The sequence below is a fragment of the Chionomys nivalis genome, chromosome 8 (genome assembly GCF_950005125.1).
Source record: "Chionomys nivalis chromosome 8, mChiNiv1.1, whole genome shotgun sequence".
NCBI classification, from domain to species: domain Eukaryota; kingdom Metazoa; phylum Chordata; class Mammalia; order Rodentia; family Cricetidae; genus Chionomys; species Chionomys nivalis.
In genome coordinates this window covers 84,693,010-84,711,394 of record NC_080093.1, presented here as the reverse complement: position 1 = coordinate 84,711,394, position 18,385 = coordinate 84,693,010, and the positions used below count along the sequence as shown (strand labels likewise).

Genomic DNA, 18,385 nt, shown 5'->3' with positions numbered 1-18,385 from the left:
GGAGATGAAGACTCTAGAGAGCGAGGCCATAGTTCTCCACAGCCAGCTTAGAGTTGTTTAGAAGGAAATGGTTTCGCCAGTTTAGATGAAAACCCAGAGACAGTTCTCACTGTCAAAGAGGAAAACACATTGGTTTGTAGGTGTGCACTGACAGTACTCTCAACACTTGTCCAAGTTTGCATGTCTGCCAACGTGATAAAACACCGACCAAAACCAGCGTGGGGAGGAAAGACTGTCCATCTTACGGGTTCTAGTCCAAAGTCAATGGGAGCCAAGGCAGGAACTCGGAGGCAGGAGCTGGAGCAGAGGCCATGAGGAATGCTGCTTGCTGGCTTGCTTCCTCTGGCTTCCTCAGCTGTCTTTCCTATCCAGCCCAGCCACCTAAGGGTAGCACCACCCACTGCAGGCTGGCCCTCCTGCATCAATTAACAATTAAGAAAATACCTCCACAGAGAAGCCCACAGGCCAGTGTGAAGGAGGGGATTCCCTCTTCCCAGATCTGTCTAGGTTCCTGTCAAGTTTGTAAAAACCCTAACCAGCGCAGTGCTTAACTCCACAGAAAGCTTCTGGCTTATGTCAAATAAATGATGTTGAGAGATGTCCTGAGTCATGTCCTTAACATGGCTGCCTATGTCTGGTTTGCTTTAGGTACCCTGTGCTGACAGGGAAGGGCATGCCAATACCTGACTCTGTGAAGGTGGGTTGGCCCTCAGAAACTAGAGAAGTTTGATCTTGATAGCCCGACTTTATTCTACAGTGAATTACTGAATAGATAGGAAACACGAGTTGATCATATGACTCCCATCCCCGTTCTAATTGAGTCTTCAGTGGTCATGATGATGGTGATTGACAGATAAGCCCCAAAGCAAGCATAACATTTCTTACATAGATGCTGCAGCTTAGATAGGATGTGTCCCTCCCCCATCCCCCACCAAATGCCCAAGTGTTGGAGGCTTGGTCCTCAGCTATTGACGGTTAATGAGATCCTGAATGATGCTAACTTCAGTGGATTAACATTTCAATGAGGCCATGAGCGTGGGGCCTAGTTGGAACAAGTAGCCCCCCAGATTCCCCCTCCTCCTCTCTCTGCTTCCCAGGGGGACAGTTCACTGCACTATGTGATGCTCTGTCTCGCCAGAAGCCCACAGCAAGGAACCCAGCTAGCTACGGACTGGACCCTCTAAGATCCTGGTGCCCAATGAATCTCTCCTCTTTTGGATAGTTTGTACTGCCATGCATCGTGGTGACGAAGTGAGCCCATCACTTCCCCAAATAGCACAAGACTAACCCCACTAGTGGATCTCATGGAGGTTCACCAGCCATGATGCCCTGCCTCCCAGGGGATTCAGAGGAGAATGGGTAAGAGCCAGATACTGTTTTCAAGCCTCCTGGTCTATACAGCCATGACCACAACAGTGTTATCCACAACAGTAGCACAAATAACAAAAACCCAGAGACACATATCAGGCTTCAACCTGAAAACCAGAAAAGCAAAGCAGTCAAGCCACTTACCTCTACCAAGGCTGGGTGGCTGCAGACTAAACAGACAGCTAAGCAGCTAAACAGCTAAGCAGACTTAGCCTCTCTCTCCTCCTATTTTATATTCCCTCTAGTGCTGGGATTAAAGGCCTGTGGCTCCCTAGTACTAGAATCAAAGGTGTGAGCCCCTACCACTTGTATTTGTTTCTGCATCGGCCTTGTGTAGCCCAGGGTAACCTTGAACTCACAGAGATCCATCCACCTCCATCTCCCAAATCCTGGAATTAAAGGTGTGTGTCTCACTGCCTGGCCTCTAGTGGCTTAGCTTTGCCCTTCTGATATTCAGGCAAACTTAATTTATTAAAACATAAATAAAATATTATTATACAACAGCCCCCAAGGGTAGAAAAACCCCTCTTTCTCCATCTCTCTGGACATCATTCCTATGTGTCTGTGCCTAGTTTTACCCTTTTACAGCACAAGAGTAAAAAGATCCTGGCTTTAATAGCCCTTCTCTGTTAATGCATTTTACCACTGCTTACCAAGAGATTGCCAGGACTGCCTAGGCTTGCCAAGCAACCTTCCACAATCTCCAAGTTCTTAAACACAGAACCTTCCCCAGATGAGGATGTGAAGCGACTTGAACCCTTGTTCTGTGGAAACTCTAGAAAATACTCATTTAGATTATCTGTGTCTTAATCGGCTTCCGTTGCTGTGATAGAATGCCTGAGACAGACGACTTACAGGGAGGCTAGACCCTGGCTTGCTGGGGTTCCTGGTCTCTTGGTCCAGTTGCCTTTGGGCCTGTGGTGGGGCAGTATATCCCAGTGAAGAAAACTGCTCGCCTAGTAGAATCTCAGAAGAAAAAGAAAAACAGGAAGGAGCAAGGGTCCTCATGTTCCTTCAAGGCTACAAGCCGAGGGACCTAACTTCCTTCCACCAGCCCCACCTCCTGAGTTCCACAGCTCCCCAGCAGCACAGGCTAAGGACCAAGCTTTTAACACAGTAACCCTTTGGGAACACTTAAAATCCAAGGCATAAGAACCCCATTTCACTGGTTCATATAAATCTTGGATAAAAGACATAACCCCAGATCCCCACCACCTGAGAGCCAGGCTCTGTGGGCCTAGAGCAAACTCGAGTGTGGGCGTTTGGCAAAAGAATCCCAAGTGCTTGGACACAGGTTAGCATGCCTGTGCTGTAGGCATCACAGCCGGGCAGCTTCCTAGCATGCCAGAATGAAGTTGCTGCAATGCATGCCCAAAGCAACTAAGCAGATATATCTAATGCATTGAGTTCATGGACAGAAACCAATAGGACTTGGGGGGGGCGATCTGTCCCCAAGTTGTTCCAGCCCAAACAAGTTGATGTTCCCCATCTCCGAGCAGCTGACAGCAGCTGTGGTACAGGAGGATCACTGGTTAGCGTGTAACAATAAAATCACATTAAAAGCGTCTGGCCAAATGCTCACCCTCTACCCCTTTTCCCTAAACAGTTGGGTGCTGTGAGCACCAAAAGCACTCCTTTAAAATTAACACAGAGTGGGGGCTGGAGAGGTGGCTCAGAACTTAAGAGCCACTGTTACTCTTGCAGAGGACCCAGGTTCGGTTCCCAACACCCACATACTGGCTCACAACTGCCTTTAACTCAAGTTGCGGGGAGTCTGAGACACTCTTCTGGCCTCTGAGGGTACCAGGCATGCACATGGTACACAGACATACATGCAGGCACTCATGCATTTAAAAAAAAAAAACACAGAGAGCACAAGCTATATTGGACACTGATAGATAAATCATTGCTGTAAATGCTAGACATGTCTTTTCTAGATATGTGTGCACAGCTGTAATCCCAGCACTCGGTTAAGATATGAGTGTGCACGCCTGTAATCCCAGCACTCAGTTAAAATGTGAGTGTGCACAGCTGTAATCCCAGCACTCAGTTAAGATGTGAGTGTGCACAGCTGTAATCCCAGCACTCAGTTAAGATGTGAGTGTGCACGCCTGTAATCCCAGCACTCAGTTAAAATGTGAGTGTGCACAGCTGTAATCCCAGCACTCTGTTAAGATGTGAGTGTGAACAGCTGTAATCCCAGCACTCGGTTAAGATGTGAGTGTGCACAGCTGTAATCCCAGCACTTGATTAAGATGTGAGTGTGCACAGTTGTAATCCCAGCACTCGGTTAAGATGTGAGTGTGCTATAATCTTAGCACTCAGAAAGTAGAGGGAGCAGGGTTGCTGCTATCCTGAGGTCAGCCTGGTGTAAATATAGCAAGATCCAGGTCAGTCAGTGCTACAGAGTAAGACAGGTTCAAGACACAAAGGAAGGGAAAGAAAGGAGAGAGGGGAGTAGAGGGAGAGAGAGGTTTTTTTTTTTTTTGCTAAAAAGTGCTAGCTCTGGTGCTAGCTTTCAGAAAGCTTGAAAAATCCAGGGGACCAGGACGTTTGCTGTGGGGTTGTCTCCTAGTCATGTCAGATGCTACACCCATGAAGTCTCAACAACATGACTGACTAAACACGAGCGGAACAAGGACGACAATAGACATGCCAACATGGACAGGAGCAAGCCCGTGTGGCCTCGACCTTACACAAAGACCCACAGTCAACTGAGGAATGCAGAGAGTGGGAGGGACAGCCTCCCCCAGGAACGGACCATGGACTGGTTGTCCAGTACCAAACGGTCAGCCCTGAAAGCACACATACAACTAACATTACACAGAGCAGGTTATATTTAGGAATATATATATTGCATGTAACAGCAATTAATGAAAAAAAGGTCATGAATTAGAATGAGAAAGGAGAGGTATATGGGAGGGTCTGGAGGGAAAGGTCAAAAGATGTGATTATAATCTCAAAATTAAAAGGAAAAGATGTTACTCCTCACTTGGGCCCATGAGGTAATACCGAGCAAGGTAAGCATCTGGCTTTTCTATTTGAGTTTACATCTGTCTTTGTACAAACTTTGGCCAGAACACTAAATGTTAGTCACGCCAGGAGCTCCGTGTCAAACCACGTGACACCTGCCCTATCTCATTCCCCCCCGACACACACACACGCACACACACACACACACACACACACGGCTTCCTGAAGACACACAGATAATATCGATGTGGTGGCTTTACTTTTAGCCTTTATAATGTCCTGTTCTAGACCCCAAAAGTTTTCAATCGTCCTAAACCTAGAGTCACCTCTGAGATTCCAGACCAGCAGAGCCTGGCAAGCAGGTCACCCCCAGATGAGATTGCACACAGCCCACCCCCACTCCCAGCCGCAATCATCCAAAGGACGTGACTTGTCCCCTTGAGCCCTAAGGACTGTTTCTCATCACTGTGCAGAGCCAGAACAGAGCACTGATTAACCAGACCACACCTCCACTTTGACCTCTTGCCTCCTGGCCCTGTTCCATACCTGCTAAACCCAGAGCACACATCAGTGCTCAGAAGACAGTCTCAAATGCTTGCTTTTTGCCCTCTTAATAATGTTGTTTTTAAAAACCCTTTTCTGCATTCTTAACATGATTTCTGCTCATTTACTCTGGGGCAAGCTTGACATGTGGGAACCTGTCTGGGGCAAGACACCGTGGCCAGGGCAATGTAGAAGAGGAAGGGTTTATTTGGGCTTATGGTTCTAGAGGGATGAGAATCCAGCATGGCAGGTAGGCATGGTAGCATCCAGCAGGCATGGCGGCAGGCGGCAGGCACAGTGGCCAGAGCAAGAAGCTGAGCGCTCCCGTCTTCAATGGCAAACACAAAGCAAGAAGTACACTGAAGTAGAGTGAGGCTACCTGTTCTCAAAGCCCACCCCCTCAATGGCACACCTCCTCCAGTGTCACTAGCCGGGGAGCAAGTGTTCAAACACCTGAGCCTATGAGGACATTTCTCAACCAAACCGTCACAGAACCTGAGGAGTCAGGCCTCTGACCTAGTACTCCGGTTATGTTATGACCTCACTATTGCCCCTGCCATGGCAAAACTGCTCCTGGGTGCCCTGTTGGCACCAGTGGTGCATCTACGCCATGATGTCCACCATCCCACAGAGTTTAAAGCAGAAACCCAAGGAGCTGCAGGATTTTGTCTTGAGGAAGGAAAGCCTAGGCAGGGGCTGGCACGGCTGTGCTGAAGGTCATCTCCTAAGGGCGGGCTGGGGTGTCTGGTCGGGTGCTGCATTCAGAGAGCTCTGTGTTCAAACCTCTGCCCACTCTCCCATTCCCAGACCCCTCCCATGGGTGGCTTTTCCCCCATACTTCTTGAGTTCCTTCTCCTGCCCCTCAGAGAGGCACACATGCCCCTCCTTTCTCTATGAAGGAGATGCACGAGCCTGTGCATCAGAATCCTGCATGGGAGCAGGAAGCATTTGGATCCCACGCCTGTTCAGGTTCAGAACGGCCAGTGCCGATTCTCAGGGCCCAGCCAGGCAGAGGGGAAGCAAACGGGGTCCTGCAAACGTGCTTCCTTTGGGAGCCCGACTTTGAGGAGTCATTTCTCTTCTCTACTGAGGCAGGCTTTCTCCTATTGCCTCCGTACATATACCACAGACCAGCTGGGCTGCGAGCATTTCGCTGAGTCGCCTGTCTACCAGAGTGCTGCGGTTATAGACGCATGCCTCTATGGACACATTTTTTTTTTTTTGAGATTGTAATTTGATTCCACTTCTCCCTTCCCTTTCCTCCCTCCAAACCCTTGTAGATACCCCTCCCCACTCCCCTTCAAATTCATGGCCTTTTTTCCCACTAATTGTTATAATGTGCATATACATATTTATCTATACACATATGTCCCTAAATATAACCTGATGAGTTTATGTGATGTCATTGGTATGTGTTTCCAGGGCTGACCCTTTAGTACTGGACACCAACTGATGTGCTCTTCCCTGTAGAGCGCCATCTTTCCCGCTCCCAGTTTTTTATTTGTATTTCAGGGATCAAACTCAGGGTATCTGCTGAACCATCTCCCCAGCTTCCTGTATAAGTTTTTGATGAAGAGCGAGTGAGGGGGTGGACGAGCGAGAAGTGGGGCGGGGTCAGAGAGTACACTGGGATAAGATGGTCTCCGTCCATCCTGAGTGTCTGCCTGCCGGCTTTTGGTGAGAAAGCCATAGGAAACAAACTCTTCTGCACGGCTAACAGACTCTTCCTCCCTCCCATCCCCCCTGCCCCCTTCTGCTTTCCACCACAGCACTGCAAAGGACCTACAGCCTCCAGTCTCCAACTCCAAGCAAATACCAGAGCTGGGGAAGAAAATTCCAGTCCTGTGAGTCATGGGCAGGGGGGAGGGAGGGAGGTGGGGGCAGCTGCTCTCATTCCTTACATGGTGTCTTCTCTGGCATAGCCTGGGATATGAGGGCAAGAAACACTTGATTTCCACTGCTAACTAGAAGCATTTGTCAAGGGTATCTAGGACCTTCCCCATGCCGCTCCCTCTCCTCTGAAATCCCAAAGCCTTAAGATTCTACACTCTCACCAGAACGGCTCCTTCTCAGTCATGAACTTGCTTGAGATGAGAGAGGAGAGAATGAGAGCCAGGCACTTGATTCTGCCCCAGGAACAGGACTAGATCCTCCTTTTGGCTCCATGTCTTTGTAGCCAAGGCACTAGAACATGAGTGTACACACACACACACACACACACACACACACAGTTTGTTTCTTCTGAGCAGGCCTTGGCCTCTGAGTGAGTTCCAGGGCTCCCACAGTGGTATAATGACCATGCACATACAATCACACAGCAAACAGAATTCCTCCAGGACCCTTGAGTGAGAAGCAGGGGCTCCATTCTGCTCCGAGCCCGTCACCCCCTCCTGCTTCCCCTTGTATCCAGCCTCCCTCTCCCCAAGGCAGACCCAGGAAGGCCTTGGGCAGAAGCCATAACTCTCCCTCCTTCTGAGTCAGCCTGATTCTTGGCCAATGAGTCATTTCCCACCAACCCCCAGACTCACCACCTCTCCTCGTATCTACCTAGGACCAGGGCCACCTCTGGAGCTCGCCCAGACCTGCATACCTGGGGATAAGTTAAGATGACAGCTGAGTCATCTGAGCCCCCCACCCCAAGGTGGCATATGTGAGATCTCAGCAGGAACAATGTTTCCAGGGGTCTTCTCCCTCTGTGCCTGGTGCTTCAGAAGCTCTAGGGTCCTGCTCTCAGGCCGGTCCTCCTGGGTGTCGAGGCTATCCCAACGTTTCTGAGTATCACCAGTGTCAGGGGGCTCGGTCTGTCCTCGGCAAGCTCTCAGAATGGGGTGAGATAGGAGCCTGGCAAACAGCACGGGTAGGGATTCTAGAAAACAAGCAGGATTCTGCTACTCAGACAGAGGTGGGGTATGGGGACAGACCCAGAGACTTCAGTGTGCAGTTATTAATGAATATAGAGTGTGGGCCTTAAGCACACCATGATGCTGGGGTGTGGACAGGACTTGAGCCTGTCGTTTCTATGGCCTAGCCAGGTCCAATCCAAAAGAGTGCTTGTTTATGAGTGGGAGAGAGACAGGAAGGAAGGGAGCTGGGAAGTTGGTTGGGTTAGGCTTGATGAAACTGCACATGGGTTCGGACTTGCAAGCTGATGCCCCTAGAGGGCGCTCCAAGACTTTAAGAAAACTGAGTCCTTCGTGGCCTCCAAATTCTAGGAAGCAGTGGCAGCTGGAAACCCAGTCCTCGTGACTATCCCAAAAATCAAGAACCTCTATGCCCAGAAGAGGGCCTGTCAGTCAATAGAAGATAGAACACAGACATCCTTTCCAATAGCATGCTTACAGTGACCTCCACCATCAGGGGACAGGTCACCACTGACAGCCAAGTCAGGAGGAGGTAGCACAAAGAATTGCCCCAGGGGGCACAGAGGCTGTAACGCTGACCCAGGCCTGCTTATCAAACCCTTTGACACAAAAGAACCTGAGAGCCAGCAGCACTCAGATCCTGTGCCCTACAGAGGACAATGTATCCTGGCTGGGCCTTCCCAGAGTTCCTGGGCAAGCACCAGAGAGGAGATGGAAGCAGACAAAGAATGCATTCCTAGGCCAAGAGTTAGAGAAACCCTGGCAGGACTGTCTCTCACTCCCTCTGAAGCAGACGGAGGGTCTCAAGGTGTCTTTGATGGACGGTTTATGTGCAAGAAGGGAGTCTAGGTGTGATTTGTACTAGGCTACTAGCATCTAACTGTATGGTTGTGTGTACGTTTTGGATGAGGACACTGGGCATAAGCAACTTGTCAGTTGTCAACGTGAACAATCTGGGGTCCTGGGGTCCCCTTTATCATCTTTTAAAGGAGTTTGAAGATGCCACCAGTAATAGGGAAGATTTCCCATCTCTCAGCCGCTCGCTGGCCTTTCTTTCCCCTCCTGGAGTCATGCCTGGCTCTTGGGCAATGACTTGGCCTGAGGACAAAAACAGAGGAGAGAGACTAGGCCTCCATGTCTCCACTTCTCAAGCCGGCTACAAGTTCTGTCTTTAAGACAATGCCTAAGGACCTTGTGGCCATAGAAGCCGCCACAAGGCATCAGAGGAAGATAAAAAAAAAGCAACGTCTGGGTCACAACCTTTTGGATCCCAAGACTTCTCTGTCTAGCTTGTGTCCCAAGGTATCCCTGGTCCTGTGTCGCAAGGTCCCCTGTGACTCCTCAGAGGAACAAAGGGACAGTCTGTGTGGCTGCGGGGACTTCTGAGGCTTCTTAAGGAGCCTGATTCAGGATGGCAGGGAGAGGAGAGCGAGGGGGCGAAGAAGAGGGGGAGAAGGAATTTGGCAGGAATTTAGCAACTGGGGGCAGGAAGCAAGGCAGCAACTGACTCACAAGTTTTGCCTTTTTAGGCTTGAACCATCGTGTTGTGGGCTGAAATGGGGTGCGGGTGGTGGATGGAGGCCAGCGCTCCCTTGCGTCAGCTCCTGGCAGCTTCCAGAATTTCCTCCTTGCCCACCTCCATAGCAGCTGTGTTCCCCGAGTTACCTTCTCCCTCAGAAGCATCCTGGGGCAGGGGTGGGGTACCCCATGGGAGCTCACAGACCACAGACGCTTCTTTTCAAAGCCTGTGTCTGGTATGTACAGCCGACATCTTTGCCCGGGTGTGAGGAGAGCAAGATGCATTCTAAAAGTCCACCAATGTCTCCCTGAAGGAGTAGAGGAACTGAGACGTGGCTTTTCTTTCGGACTTGTGTCCCCAGAGATCCCTGACTCTGTGTCATTAAGTTCCTTGAATTTACTCAGGGTAACGAAAGCATAGTTTGGGTGCCTGCTCAGGTGCCTATCACCTAGAGCTTTGGGGAAACTGAGGCCTGAGAATTGTGTTGAACTAAGAAATGTGGACATGTAGAACCTGTAGATTGGACACAGCAAAGGAGAGTCTGAATGACCCCCCACCCCTGAGTTGCAGGAAACAGGGAGTTGAGGTACTGGGTTGGAGAATAAGCTAGTGACATACACAGTCCGGGACGTACCTAGGGAGCCCTGCTATGGGCCACAGTGGTTTGTGGTAGCCTGAGAATGAAGCTCATATATACCCGTGAAAGGCTGCATGTTGTTTTTTCAAATTACCTCAGTACAAGTTATCTGAGATGCTCCCTTCTGGAGATAAAATACTTGGCATTGCAGATTTCAGGTCACTAAGTTGGAGGGGAAGAGGGATACGTGTCAGGACAGGAAGGGTCAGCATGTGCTTGAGTGACGTCCCAGGCTGTACTGTCACGGGACCAGATGATTTCAGCTGCCCACAGTTCAGAACTGGACTCCTCCCCAGGGGCCAGCCTTGCTCCCTTCTCACGCATCTCCGAGTAAATGCACGGCTTCCTGCCTGCTCCCTGAGCCCCAGAAGTTTGGCCTGTTCCCACTAATTCTGTGTGATTCGAACAACTGATACGGGTGTAACCTCCCTCCTTTGGTTTCCCATAAGATCTCAAGCTTGTCTAAGAGCCCCTGGGCGGCACACACGGGAGAGGGAGAACCCATTTCATTAGGACTAAGCATCTATCCTGTTCGTGCCCACAACTAATGGTCTGACATCTTGTGGAAAGAAACCTCAGATGGTGTATCGACGGAGAGATTTAGGGCAGTCTCAGCTCCTGACCACCATGACTTCAGGGAAACACAGGCAGTAATTGTCCATCTCCCAAAAGCATTCTGTGGGCTGGGCTCACATCTCCCAGGAACAATCCTACAGAAGTCAGAAACACTGACTCGCAGAACTTCTCCTTCAGGGCTCTGCTGCCAAGTTCCGAGCACCTTCCTTCCTAAAACTGAGGATCCACCCACAGTCTTCTCTCTTTATGCTAAAAGCAAGGCAGTGATGGAGTATGTTCTTTCCTTGGTAGATTCAACACCCATGACCAGAAGAGCACCACCGCCTCCCAAGGAGTCTCCTCCTCCTTCATCTTTATCTTCTTCCTCTTCCCTGCCATCTTCCTTTTCTTCAATTAGTGTACCTGAGCACACTTCAGATAATTCTCCTCAGGTAAGTGTTCTCGGGGGCCCTGCCCAAGAGATGGGCATGCCGACTCTCCTCACTACGGCCACACTTAATTCTGGATTCTAAGTGCTCACAGGTCCCTCCCAAATGCAAAGCCAGGGCAGAGTGGGCCTCTGGACACTCTACATGTGTCTTCATAAAAAAATCATCCTGCCCTTCTTGGGCCACCCTCATGAGCACAGCCACCCTCGTCAGCATGTGAGGGAGATGGACATAGTACATACACTCCTGAGGAAGTTCACACAGGAAAGACAGCCGAAGGGTGATGGGCCCAGAAATAAGGGTGCTCTCAGTAGCATCCAAGGACCCTGAGAGCAATATCTGTCTAGACTAGAAAGCATCACCACTGAAATGGATGGCTGGATTTTCTTTCCGGGTCTGTTATGCAATCTCCGTAACCCGCTAGGATTATGCTATACTCGGGAGAGCCCTCAAGACAGAAAAAGCATGCACCCTTTTGAAGCCCTCTGACCTGTGGCTTGCCCTCAAGCATCAGGACTCTTGACAGGGCATAGCTACTCTCTGAAGCGTCCACTTATGTTCTTCCAAGTGCCCATGTACTGGAAACTTTGATTTTACAGTGGTGCAAGGTGTGACATTTAGAAGGGTCCTCAGAAAGTCCCAAAGGCCATCCTTCGCTACCAGTGCTTTGGCTCAGAAGGATAACTCTCGCTTTATACCTTGAGAGCACATGATCCATGGTTGGAGAAACTGACTTCTTGAATGTCAGTAAAGCATAGCTATAGGAAGAAGGTCCCCTTAATAGAGGCAATGTCTTCTTGTTGAGAGCAGCAGCCATGCTGGGCCTTTCTGTTCTGGCTTTTTCTCCACGTGTTCTAGAGCCTTTATTGGTCTTTGATTAGAGCATAGAGACTTCAGGTAGATGTCATCAAGTTCCTAATAGTCACTTGGGACAAAGACCAACCTCTCTGAAATCTCCTTCCTACCTTGGGCATCTGGGTGTGAGAGAAAGAAAGGAAGTGACATGTGTATCGACATTCACCTTCCCCAGGAAAATAAGCACTAGGAACTGTAAATAACGGGTATTTATGCCCATCCCCTGTAGGTGCCAGCTTATGACCTCCACTCCCTGCCCATCTCCAGAGGTGATTTTAGCCCCACTCCACTCTACCTGAGACGCGCCAGGGCTCAAGGGATCTCAAAGGAAATTCCTCTCTATCTGCCTCATAGCCCCGTGCTGGAGAGCACAGGCCTGGTGAGCCCTAGTGGAGAAGACCTCAGCAGCCCTGGCAAGACGGCTTCAGAGGACTGCCAGGAAACCTGGGCTCCTCCCGGGAGCACCAAAAGCATGTATCTCATCGCAGGGAAAGACCAGTGTTTGTCCAATCAAAACCTAACTCTTGGGACTGCAAGGAACCCAAGAGAAGTAAGTGAGGGACCCAGGAGGGAACAGACAGGTGGCCCAGGGCTGTCTACAGAAAAGAAATTGAGTTTGAAGAAAATAACCCTCACACAGGAGCAGAAGAACAAGTTACTAGACTGGAATGACCCCACCTCTGAGCACAGGACTGGGGAGCGACTCTCCCAAGAAAGAGCTGAAAATGGAAGAGGTCATACCCGGAAACCATTCTGCTCCTCTACCCTCCCTCAGGCAGTGAAAGAGAAACTGCTATCCCAGACAGGGGCCCAGGAGGAGATATGCACCCCAGCTGGCAAGTCACCTCGGGAGCGAGAACAGCCTCCACCCAAGTCTCCCCTGAAGTACATAGCAAATGCCATCCGAAAGTCTCTGCACCTCAGTTCTGAAGGTGGAAAGAAGACCTGCCCTAAGCCAGAGTCAAATACGTTGCCTCGGGGCCAACCACATGGCTTCGCTCGCTCCTTTAGTTTTCGGAAACCCAGCTCCAATAAAGATAAAGACCAGCCGTCTCCAGTGAGACACATGGCCAAGAAGGCTTCAGCCTTCTTCTCTCTGGCTTCTCCAACTTCTAAGGCTACCCCAGCCTCAGACCTTAGCCTTCCTGACCCTATCCTCCGCTCCCGGAGTTTGCCCAGTCGTCCATGCAAGACATTCTCTGCAACCACATCCCCACCATCCCACGGCAAGATTGAGGATGTCCCCACGCTCCTGGAGAAAGTGAGTTTTCAGGATGCCACCCACGTTCCAAAGAAACGAGCCTCGCGTATTTCTTCCCTGGGCCTCAAAGATAAATCCTTTGAGAGTTTCCTCCAGGAATGCAAGCAAAGAAAAGACATTGGGGATTTCTTTAGCAGCCCCAAGGAGAAGGGGCCACCCGGGAACAGAGTCCCATCTTTGGAGAAGCTGGTACAGCCTTTTGGCAGCACCTCGCTGAGGCAGGTGGCGCATCTTTCTTCTACGGGGCAGGATGCACGTAAGTGGCTTTCTTAGTAGTCCCATTTAGAGTTCCGTGCTGGCAGTTAGTGGTCTCCCCAGAGTCACAAACAGGCACTGTGCACTTTGATTTCCTTCTCCAGTTCATTCTGACGAAAGTGGGGAACGCGGGGACTGACGGGATGGCTCCAGGCTCTACAGGCTCTTGCTGTCAGGCTCAGGACCCACATGGTGGAAAGAGAGAACCAGCTCTCCCAAGTTGTCCTGTGCTCTCCACATGTGCGCTTCCCTCCCTCAATGCACAAAGAAATGTATGTACCTGAAAAAGAAATTTAAGGAAACTTGAAAGTTCTGTAAGAAAAACCCTAAAAAAACTGAAATTATGTTATAGAAAGTTAAATTAACAATAATCCTACCACTTTCCTTTTTTTCTGTAACTATATTAATATTTTTACTGAGATGTACATACAATTGTATAATTTTTAAAAATCAACTTTATATTCTAGGTATTATACAAATAGCCACAGAACCTATATAAATGTGACTTAAAAGAATGTTCTATCTTGTAGCAATATTGTTATTTAATGAACCATTGTTTGATTGTTTAACTTATAAGTAAATATGTAATATATCTATATATACACATACATACTTGTAGGTGACTGTATTTATAATATGTGGATGGTGCTAGTTCGACATTTTTACACACATGTGCCTTTTTGTTTCCCTTGAATTGCTAACCGCTTTCCTGTATGTTTGATTACTGATGAAAATAGAGACTTTTTATATTTAAACCTGGTTGTTGCTAATTATTTAATTAATATATCAAAGAGTCAGAGTAATCAAACAGTATGGAAATACCTAGCAAAAAACAGAACATGTTATTGTTTCTGCGCCTCGCCAAACATTTAGTGTATTTCTTTAAGGATAATGTAAATGCATACATGATATCTTTTTTTTAATGTGTGAATGTGTGGTATATCTGCATGTGTGTGGATGTGTGCATGCATGTGCACTCTAGGTGAGAGAGGGTTGCTGGGTGTTCTGATCAATTCCTCCTTGACTTCCTATTCCCTTAAGACAGTGTCTCTCGCTGAACCTGGAATTATGCTAGTAGCATGAAAGCCCCCATGATCCCCCTGTCCACACCCCTACAATGCTGGGATTGCAGAAGTGGGTGTGGCCATGCGCAGCTTTTTACATGGGATTTTAACTAAGGTCTCACACTGCACAGCAAGCAACATCCCCACCCACCGAACTGTCTCCCCAGACAATTTCTTTTGTCGCTGAATGTTCACTTGACCACTTTAAATAAATTGCGATCCTATTATTTCCAGTTTTCAAAAATTCTGATAATTTTACCTTTTAAATTTTTTTAAATTTTAAGGAATAATCAGCTTTCAAGGAATTATTTATCTTTGCACCCTAATCAAATATCTGTACAGATTAACAAAAGAACTTATTAGCAGCTAAGTTTGGAATGAGCATAGGTAAGTTGAGATATAAGTATTCTTTTAAAATCACACACCATGGAATTTCATTTGTTTTATATATATGTGTGTGTGTATGTTTTTAGATTTATTCACTTTTTATTTTATGTATATGCATATTTGCCTACATGTATATCTGTATACCATGTGTATGCTTGGTGCCAATAGAAGCCAGAAGACTGTATTTGGTCTCCTGGGACTGGAATTACAGATGGTTGTAAGCCATTGTATGGGTGCTTGAATCAAACCTGAATCCTCTGCAAGAGCAACAAATGTTCCTAACTGGGCCTTTTCTCTAGCCCCATGTAATAGATGCTTAATAGATAGTACATTTGTCTACTTTAAAACTAAAAGACGTATGGCTGGGTGTGGCAGTGCATGCCTGTAATCCTAATACTCATAAGTCTAAAGCAAAAAGAATATGAGTTTGAGGCCAGCCTGGGCTACATAGTGAGACTTGATGTAAAAAAACAAAGAAAAAAATAGCTGCAAACTTGATCCATTTGCATAAATATGATCGTATCCATCTGATTAGAAAGCATAAAAAAGCCCTGTTAACAGGTTGAAAAGGCATTCTAAAGAACTAGGGGAAATCTTCGCCAACTATTCATCTGATTAGAGACTCATATGCACTCTTTAAGGCCTCAAAAAATTAAACACCCAAATGTTGTAAGAAGGCCACTTGTTTGTTCCCGGCTGCTCAGTCCTGAAATAATCACACAGAAATCATATTATTTATAATACTGTTTGGACAATAGCTTAAGTGTATTTCTGGCTAACTCATAAATTAACCCATCTCCATTAATCTGTGTATCACCACGAGGCCGTGGCTTACCGGTTAAAGTTCTGGCGTCTGTCTCCAATGGGGCTACATGGCTTCTCCCTGACTCTGCCTTCTTTTTCACAGCATTCAGTTTAGTTTTCCCTGCCTATCTCTGTTCTGCCCTGCTATACTATAGATTCAAATCAGCTTCTTTATTTACCAGTGGTATTCACAACGTACAGAGGGGAATCCCACATCACCCAAACAACAAATAATCTAACCAATAAATGGGCAAATAAACTGGATAGTAGAAGGATAAATGTCCAATAAATGCATAAAACTGTTCAACATATTTAGCCATCAGGGAACCACAAATCAAAACTTCCCTGAGATTTTATCTCACACTAGTCAGAAGGGCGGACATCAAGGCCACCAATGAAACAACAAATGCTGGCCAATGAGGATGGGTATGGGACAAAGGTGAGAGACCCTTCTGTACTATTAACAGGAATATACATTAGTTCAACTACTGTGTAAAACTTGGTGTGAAGGCCCCTTGAACACTGGAACTGGAGCTGCCAGTAGACCCAGGCGTGCCATACTTACACACCTGAAAAAAAATCCAAGGTTAGCACACAATAGGCTGACACACCCATGCACGCTGCATGCTATTCAGAACAGCCAAGTTATAGACTCAGCCTAAGTGTCCTTCGTAGACGGAGATCCCAGTGTGGCGGCATATGTCTGCAGTCTTTGCACTTGGGCAGGAGAACAGAGAGGCTGAGGCCAACTTGGGCTACACTGAGACCCTGTCTCAAAACCAAAGCAATGGGGAAAAATACACACATACACACTCACACACATACACACACAAAACCCAAAACAACAATAACAAACAGATGAATAAATACAAACAACATAGTCTCTATACACCATGGAGTGGGAGATTGTTTTTGTTCTACCGAATTTTGTTGGAAAGGGTCCATAATGTGAAGTGTGTTGCAGTTATTCAATGATGCTCATAGTAAGAACTCCTACATTGGTTTGTGTTATGATTGTCATCTCTTTAAGAGACAAGCCACACCCACTCCCTCCCCCATCCACTGAGGCAGGCTGATCTTCAGCTTCCGGCCTGAGCTCGCTCTCTTTTCCGTCTTTCTCTTGGAGAGGCAGCTTTGTTTCTGCCTCTCTCCCCACTTCTCCACTCCCCCTCTTCTCTCTCTTTCTCTCTGTCCTCTTCTCCTTCTCCCCCCCTCTCCTCTAAGTAATAAATATCTAATTCTATTCTGTACGATGTGTCTGTTCATGTGCCTCCTACCCACCCCCTGCTCACACCCCCAGGCTCCCTGGGACCAGCCTGCCCACCATGTGTCTCCCTGCCTGGGACCAGCCACCACTCAGGGGCCAGAAGTCATCTCTGCCTGGGACTGGCTGCTCCCAGAGCCCACTGCCTGCTGCCACATGGCCCGCTACCACCATTTGGGGACCTACAGCATTTCTGCTGCCTACTACTGCTGGGGATCTTGCAGCATTTTTGAAAAATCATAACAGTTTGGTTATTTTATCAACTACTAAGAGAGGAGAGTGAACACCCCCAACTATAGTTTGTTCAATTGTTTTTATATTGCTTCAGTTCCACAACATTTTGGGCCTTTTGGGTCATATATATATATATATATATATATATATATATATACACATATGTATACACACACACATATGAAAATATATATTTCTTTACTTTTTAATATATTCATCTCTGTGTATGTGTGTATGTGCATGTGCATGTGTGTGATATGTGAATATGGGCCTGTGAGTGTCATGGCATGTGCATGTGCACGTGTGTGATATGTATGAGTATGTCTGTGAATATGGGCCTGTGAGTGTCATGGCACACAAGTGAAAGTCAAAGAACAACTTTGGGGGTGGGTCCTCACCTTCTACCTTATTTAACACAGGGTCACTGTTTTGAGATTTTAATTTTATTTGATAGGTGTGAGTGTTTTGGCTGCATGTATGTCTGTGGACCAACTCCACGCAGTGCCCAAAAAGGGTGTCAGATCCTCTGGAACTGGAGTTTTAGACAGTTGTGAGCTGCTATGTGGGTGTTGGGAATCAAACCCAGGTCCTTTGCAAGAGCAGCTTGTGCTCTTAACTGCTGAGTCATCCCTCCAGCCCCAGGATTGCTGAGTCATCCCTCCAGCCCCAGGATTGCTGAGTCATCATCTCCCCAGCCCCAGGATTGCTGAGTCATCATCTCCCCAGCCCCAGGATTGCTGAGTCATCATCTCCCCAGCCCCGGGATTGCTGAATCATCCCTCTTGCCCCAGGATTTCTGCCTACTCCAGACTAGCTGGCCCTTCAAGCCTCCCAGGATTCTCTTGCTTCTGCTGCCATCTTGCAGTGGGACACTGAGATTGCAGATGTATATCTGGCTTTATGTGAGTTCTGGGGATACTTGCTTTACTCACTGAGCTGTCTCGTGGCAGGGAACACATGGGTGGTGGGAGCTAGAGGCTGATGTTTTTGTCATATCAACAGTCAAGAAGCAGAAAAACTGAGCCAGAAACAGTGCACAGTAGCATTCAAAGCCCATCCCGCAGTGACCTTCTTCATCCAGGTAGGCTGCACCTCCTAGAGGTTCCGAAGGACCCTCAGATCAACTGTTCAAACACGTGGGCCTCTGGCAGACATTTTATATTCTAGTGCTAACAGTCTCCATGCTATAGGATAGATCTCTCAGTCTATTGAACTGAAATTTCATATCCTGTGAACGTCTCTCCAGTCACCTTCACCTGCTAGTTCTAGTGACCAGTATTTTATTAGATGCTGCACGTCTGTGAGTTTCTGTGATTTCCTTTTATAAAGTTGCATGTAAGTAGATAGACATGCTAC

The 18,385-nt window shown here is 47.8% G+C and overlaps 1 protein-coding gene across 1 annotated transcript in view; it reads left to right on the top strand.

The window, feature by feature from the left end:
• The window catches only part of Mical2 (microtubule associated monooxygenase, calponin and LIM domain containing 2), a 196,709-nt gene that overhangs the window by 149,742 nt on the left and 28,582 nt on the right, over window positions 1–18,385 (top strand). Inside the window, exons 24-26 of the mRNA XM_057778566.1 lie at window positions 6,654–6,728; window positions 10,769–10,908; window positions 11,990–13,277. Of these exons, the coding sequence (XP_057634549.1) occupies window positions 6,654–6,728; window positions 10,769–10,908; window positions 11,990–13,277 (1,503 nt within the window). The remainder of the gene's footprint in view (window positions 1–6,653; window positions 6,729–10,768; window positions 10,909–11,989; window positions 13,278–18,385) is intronic.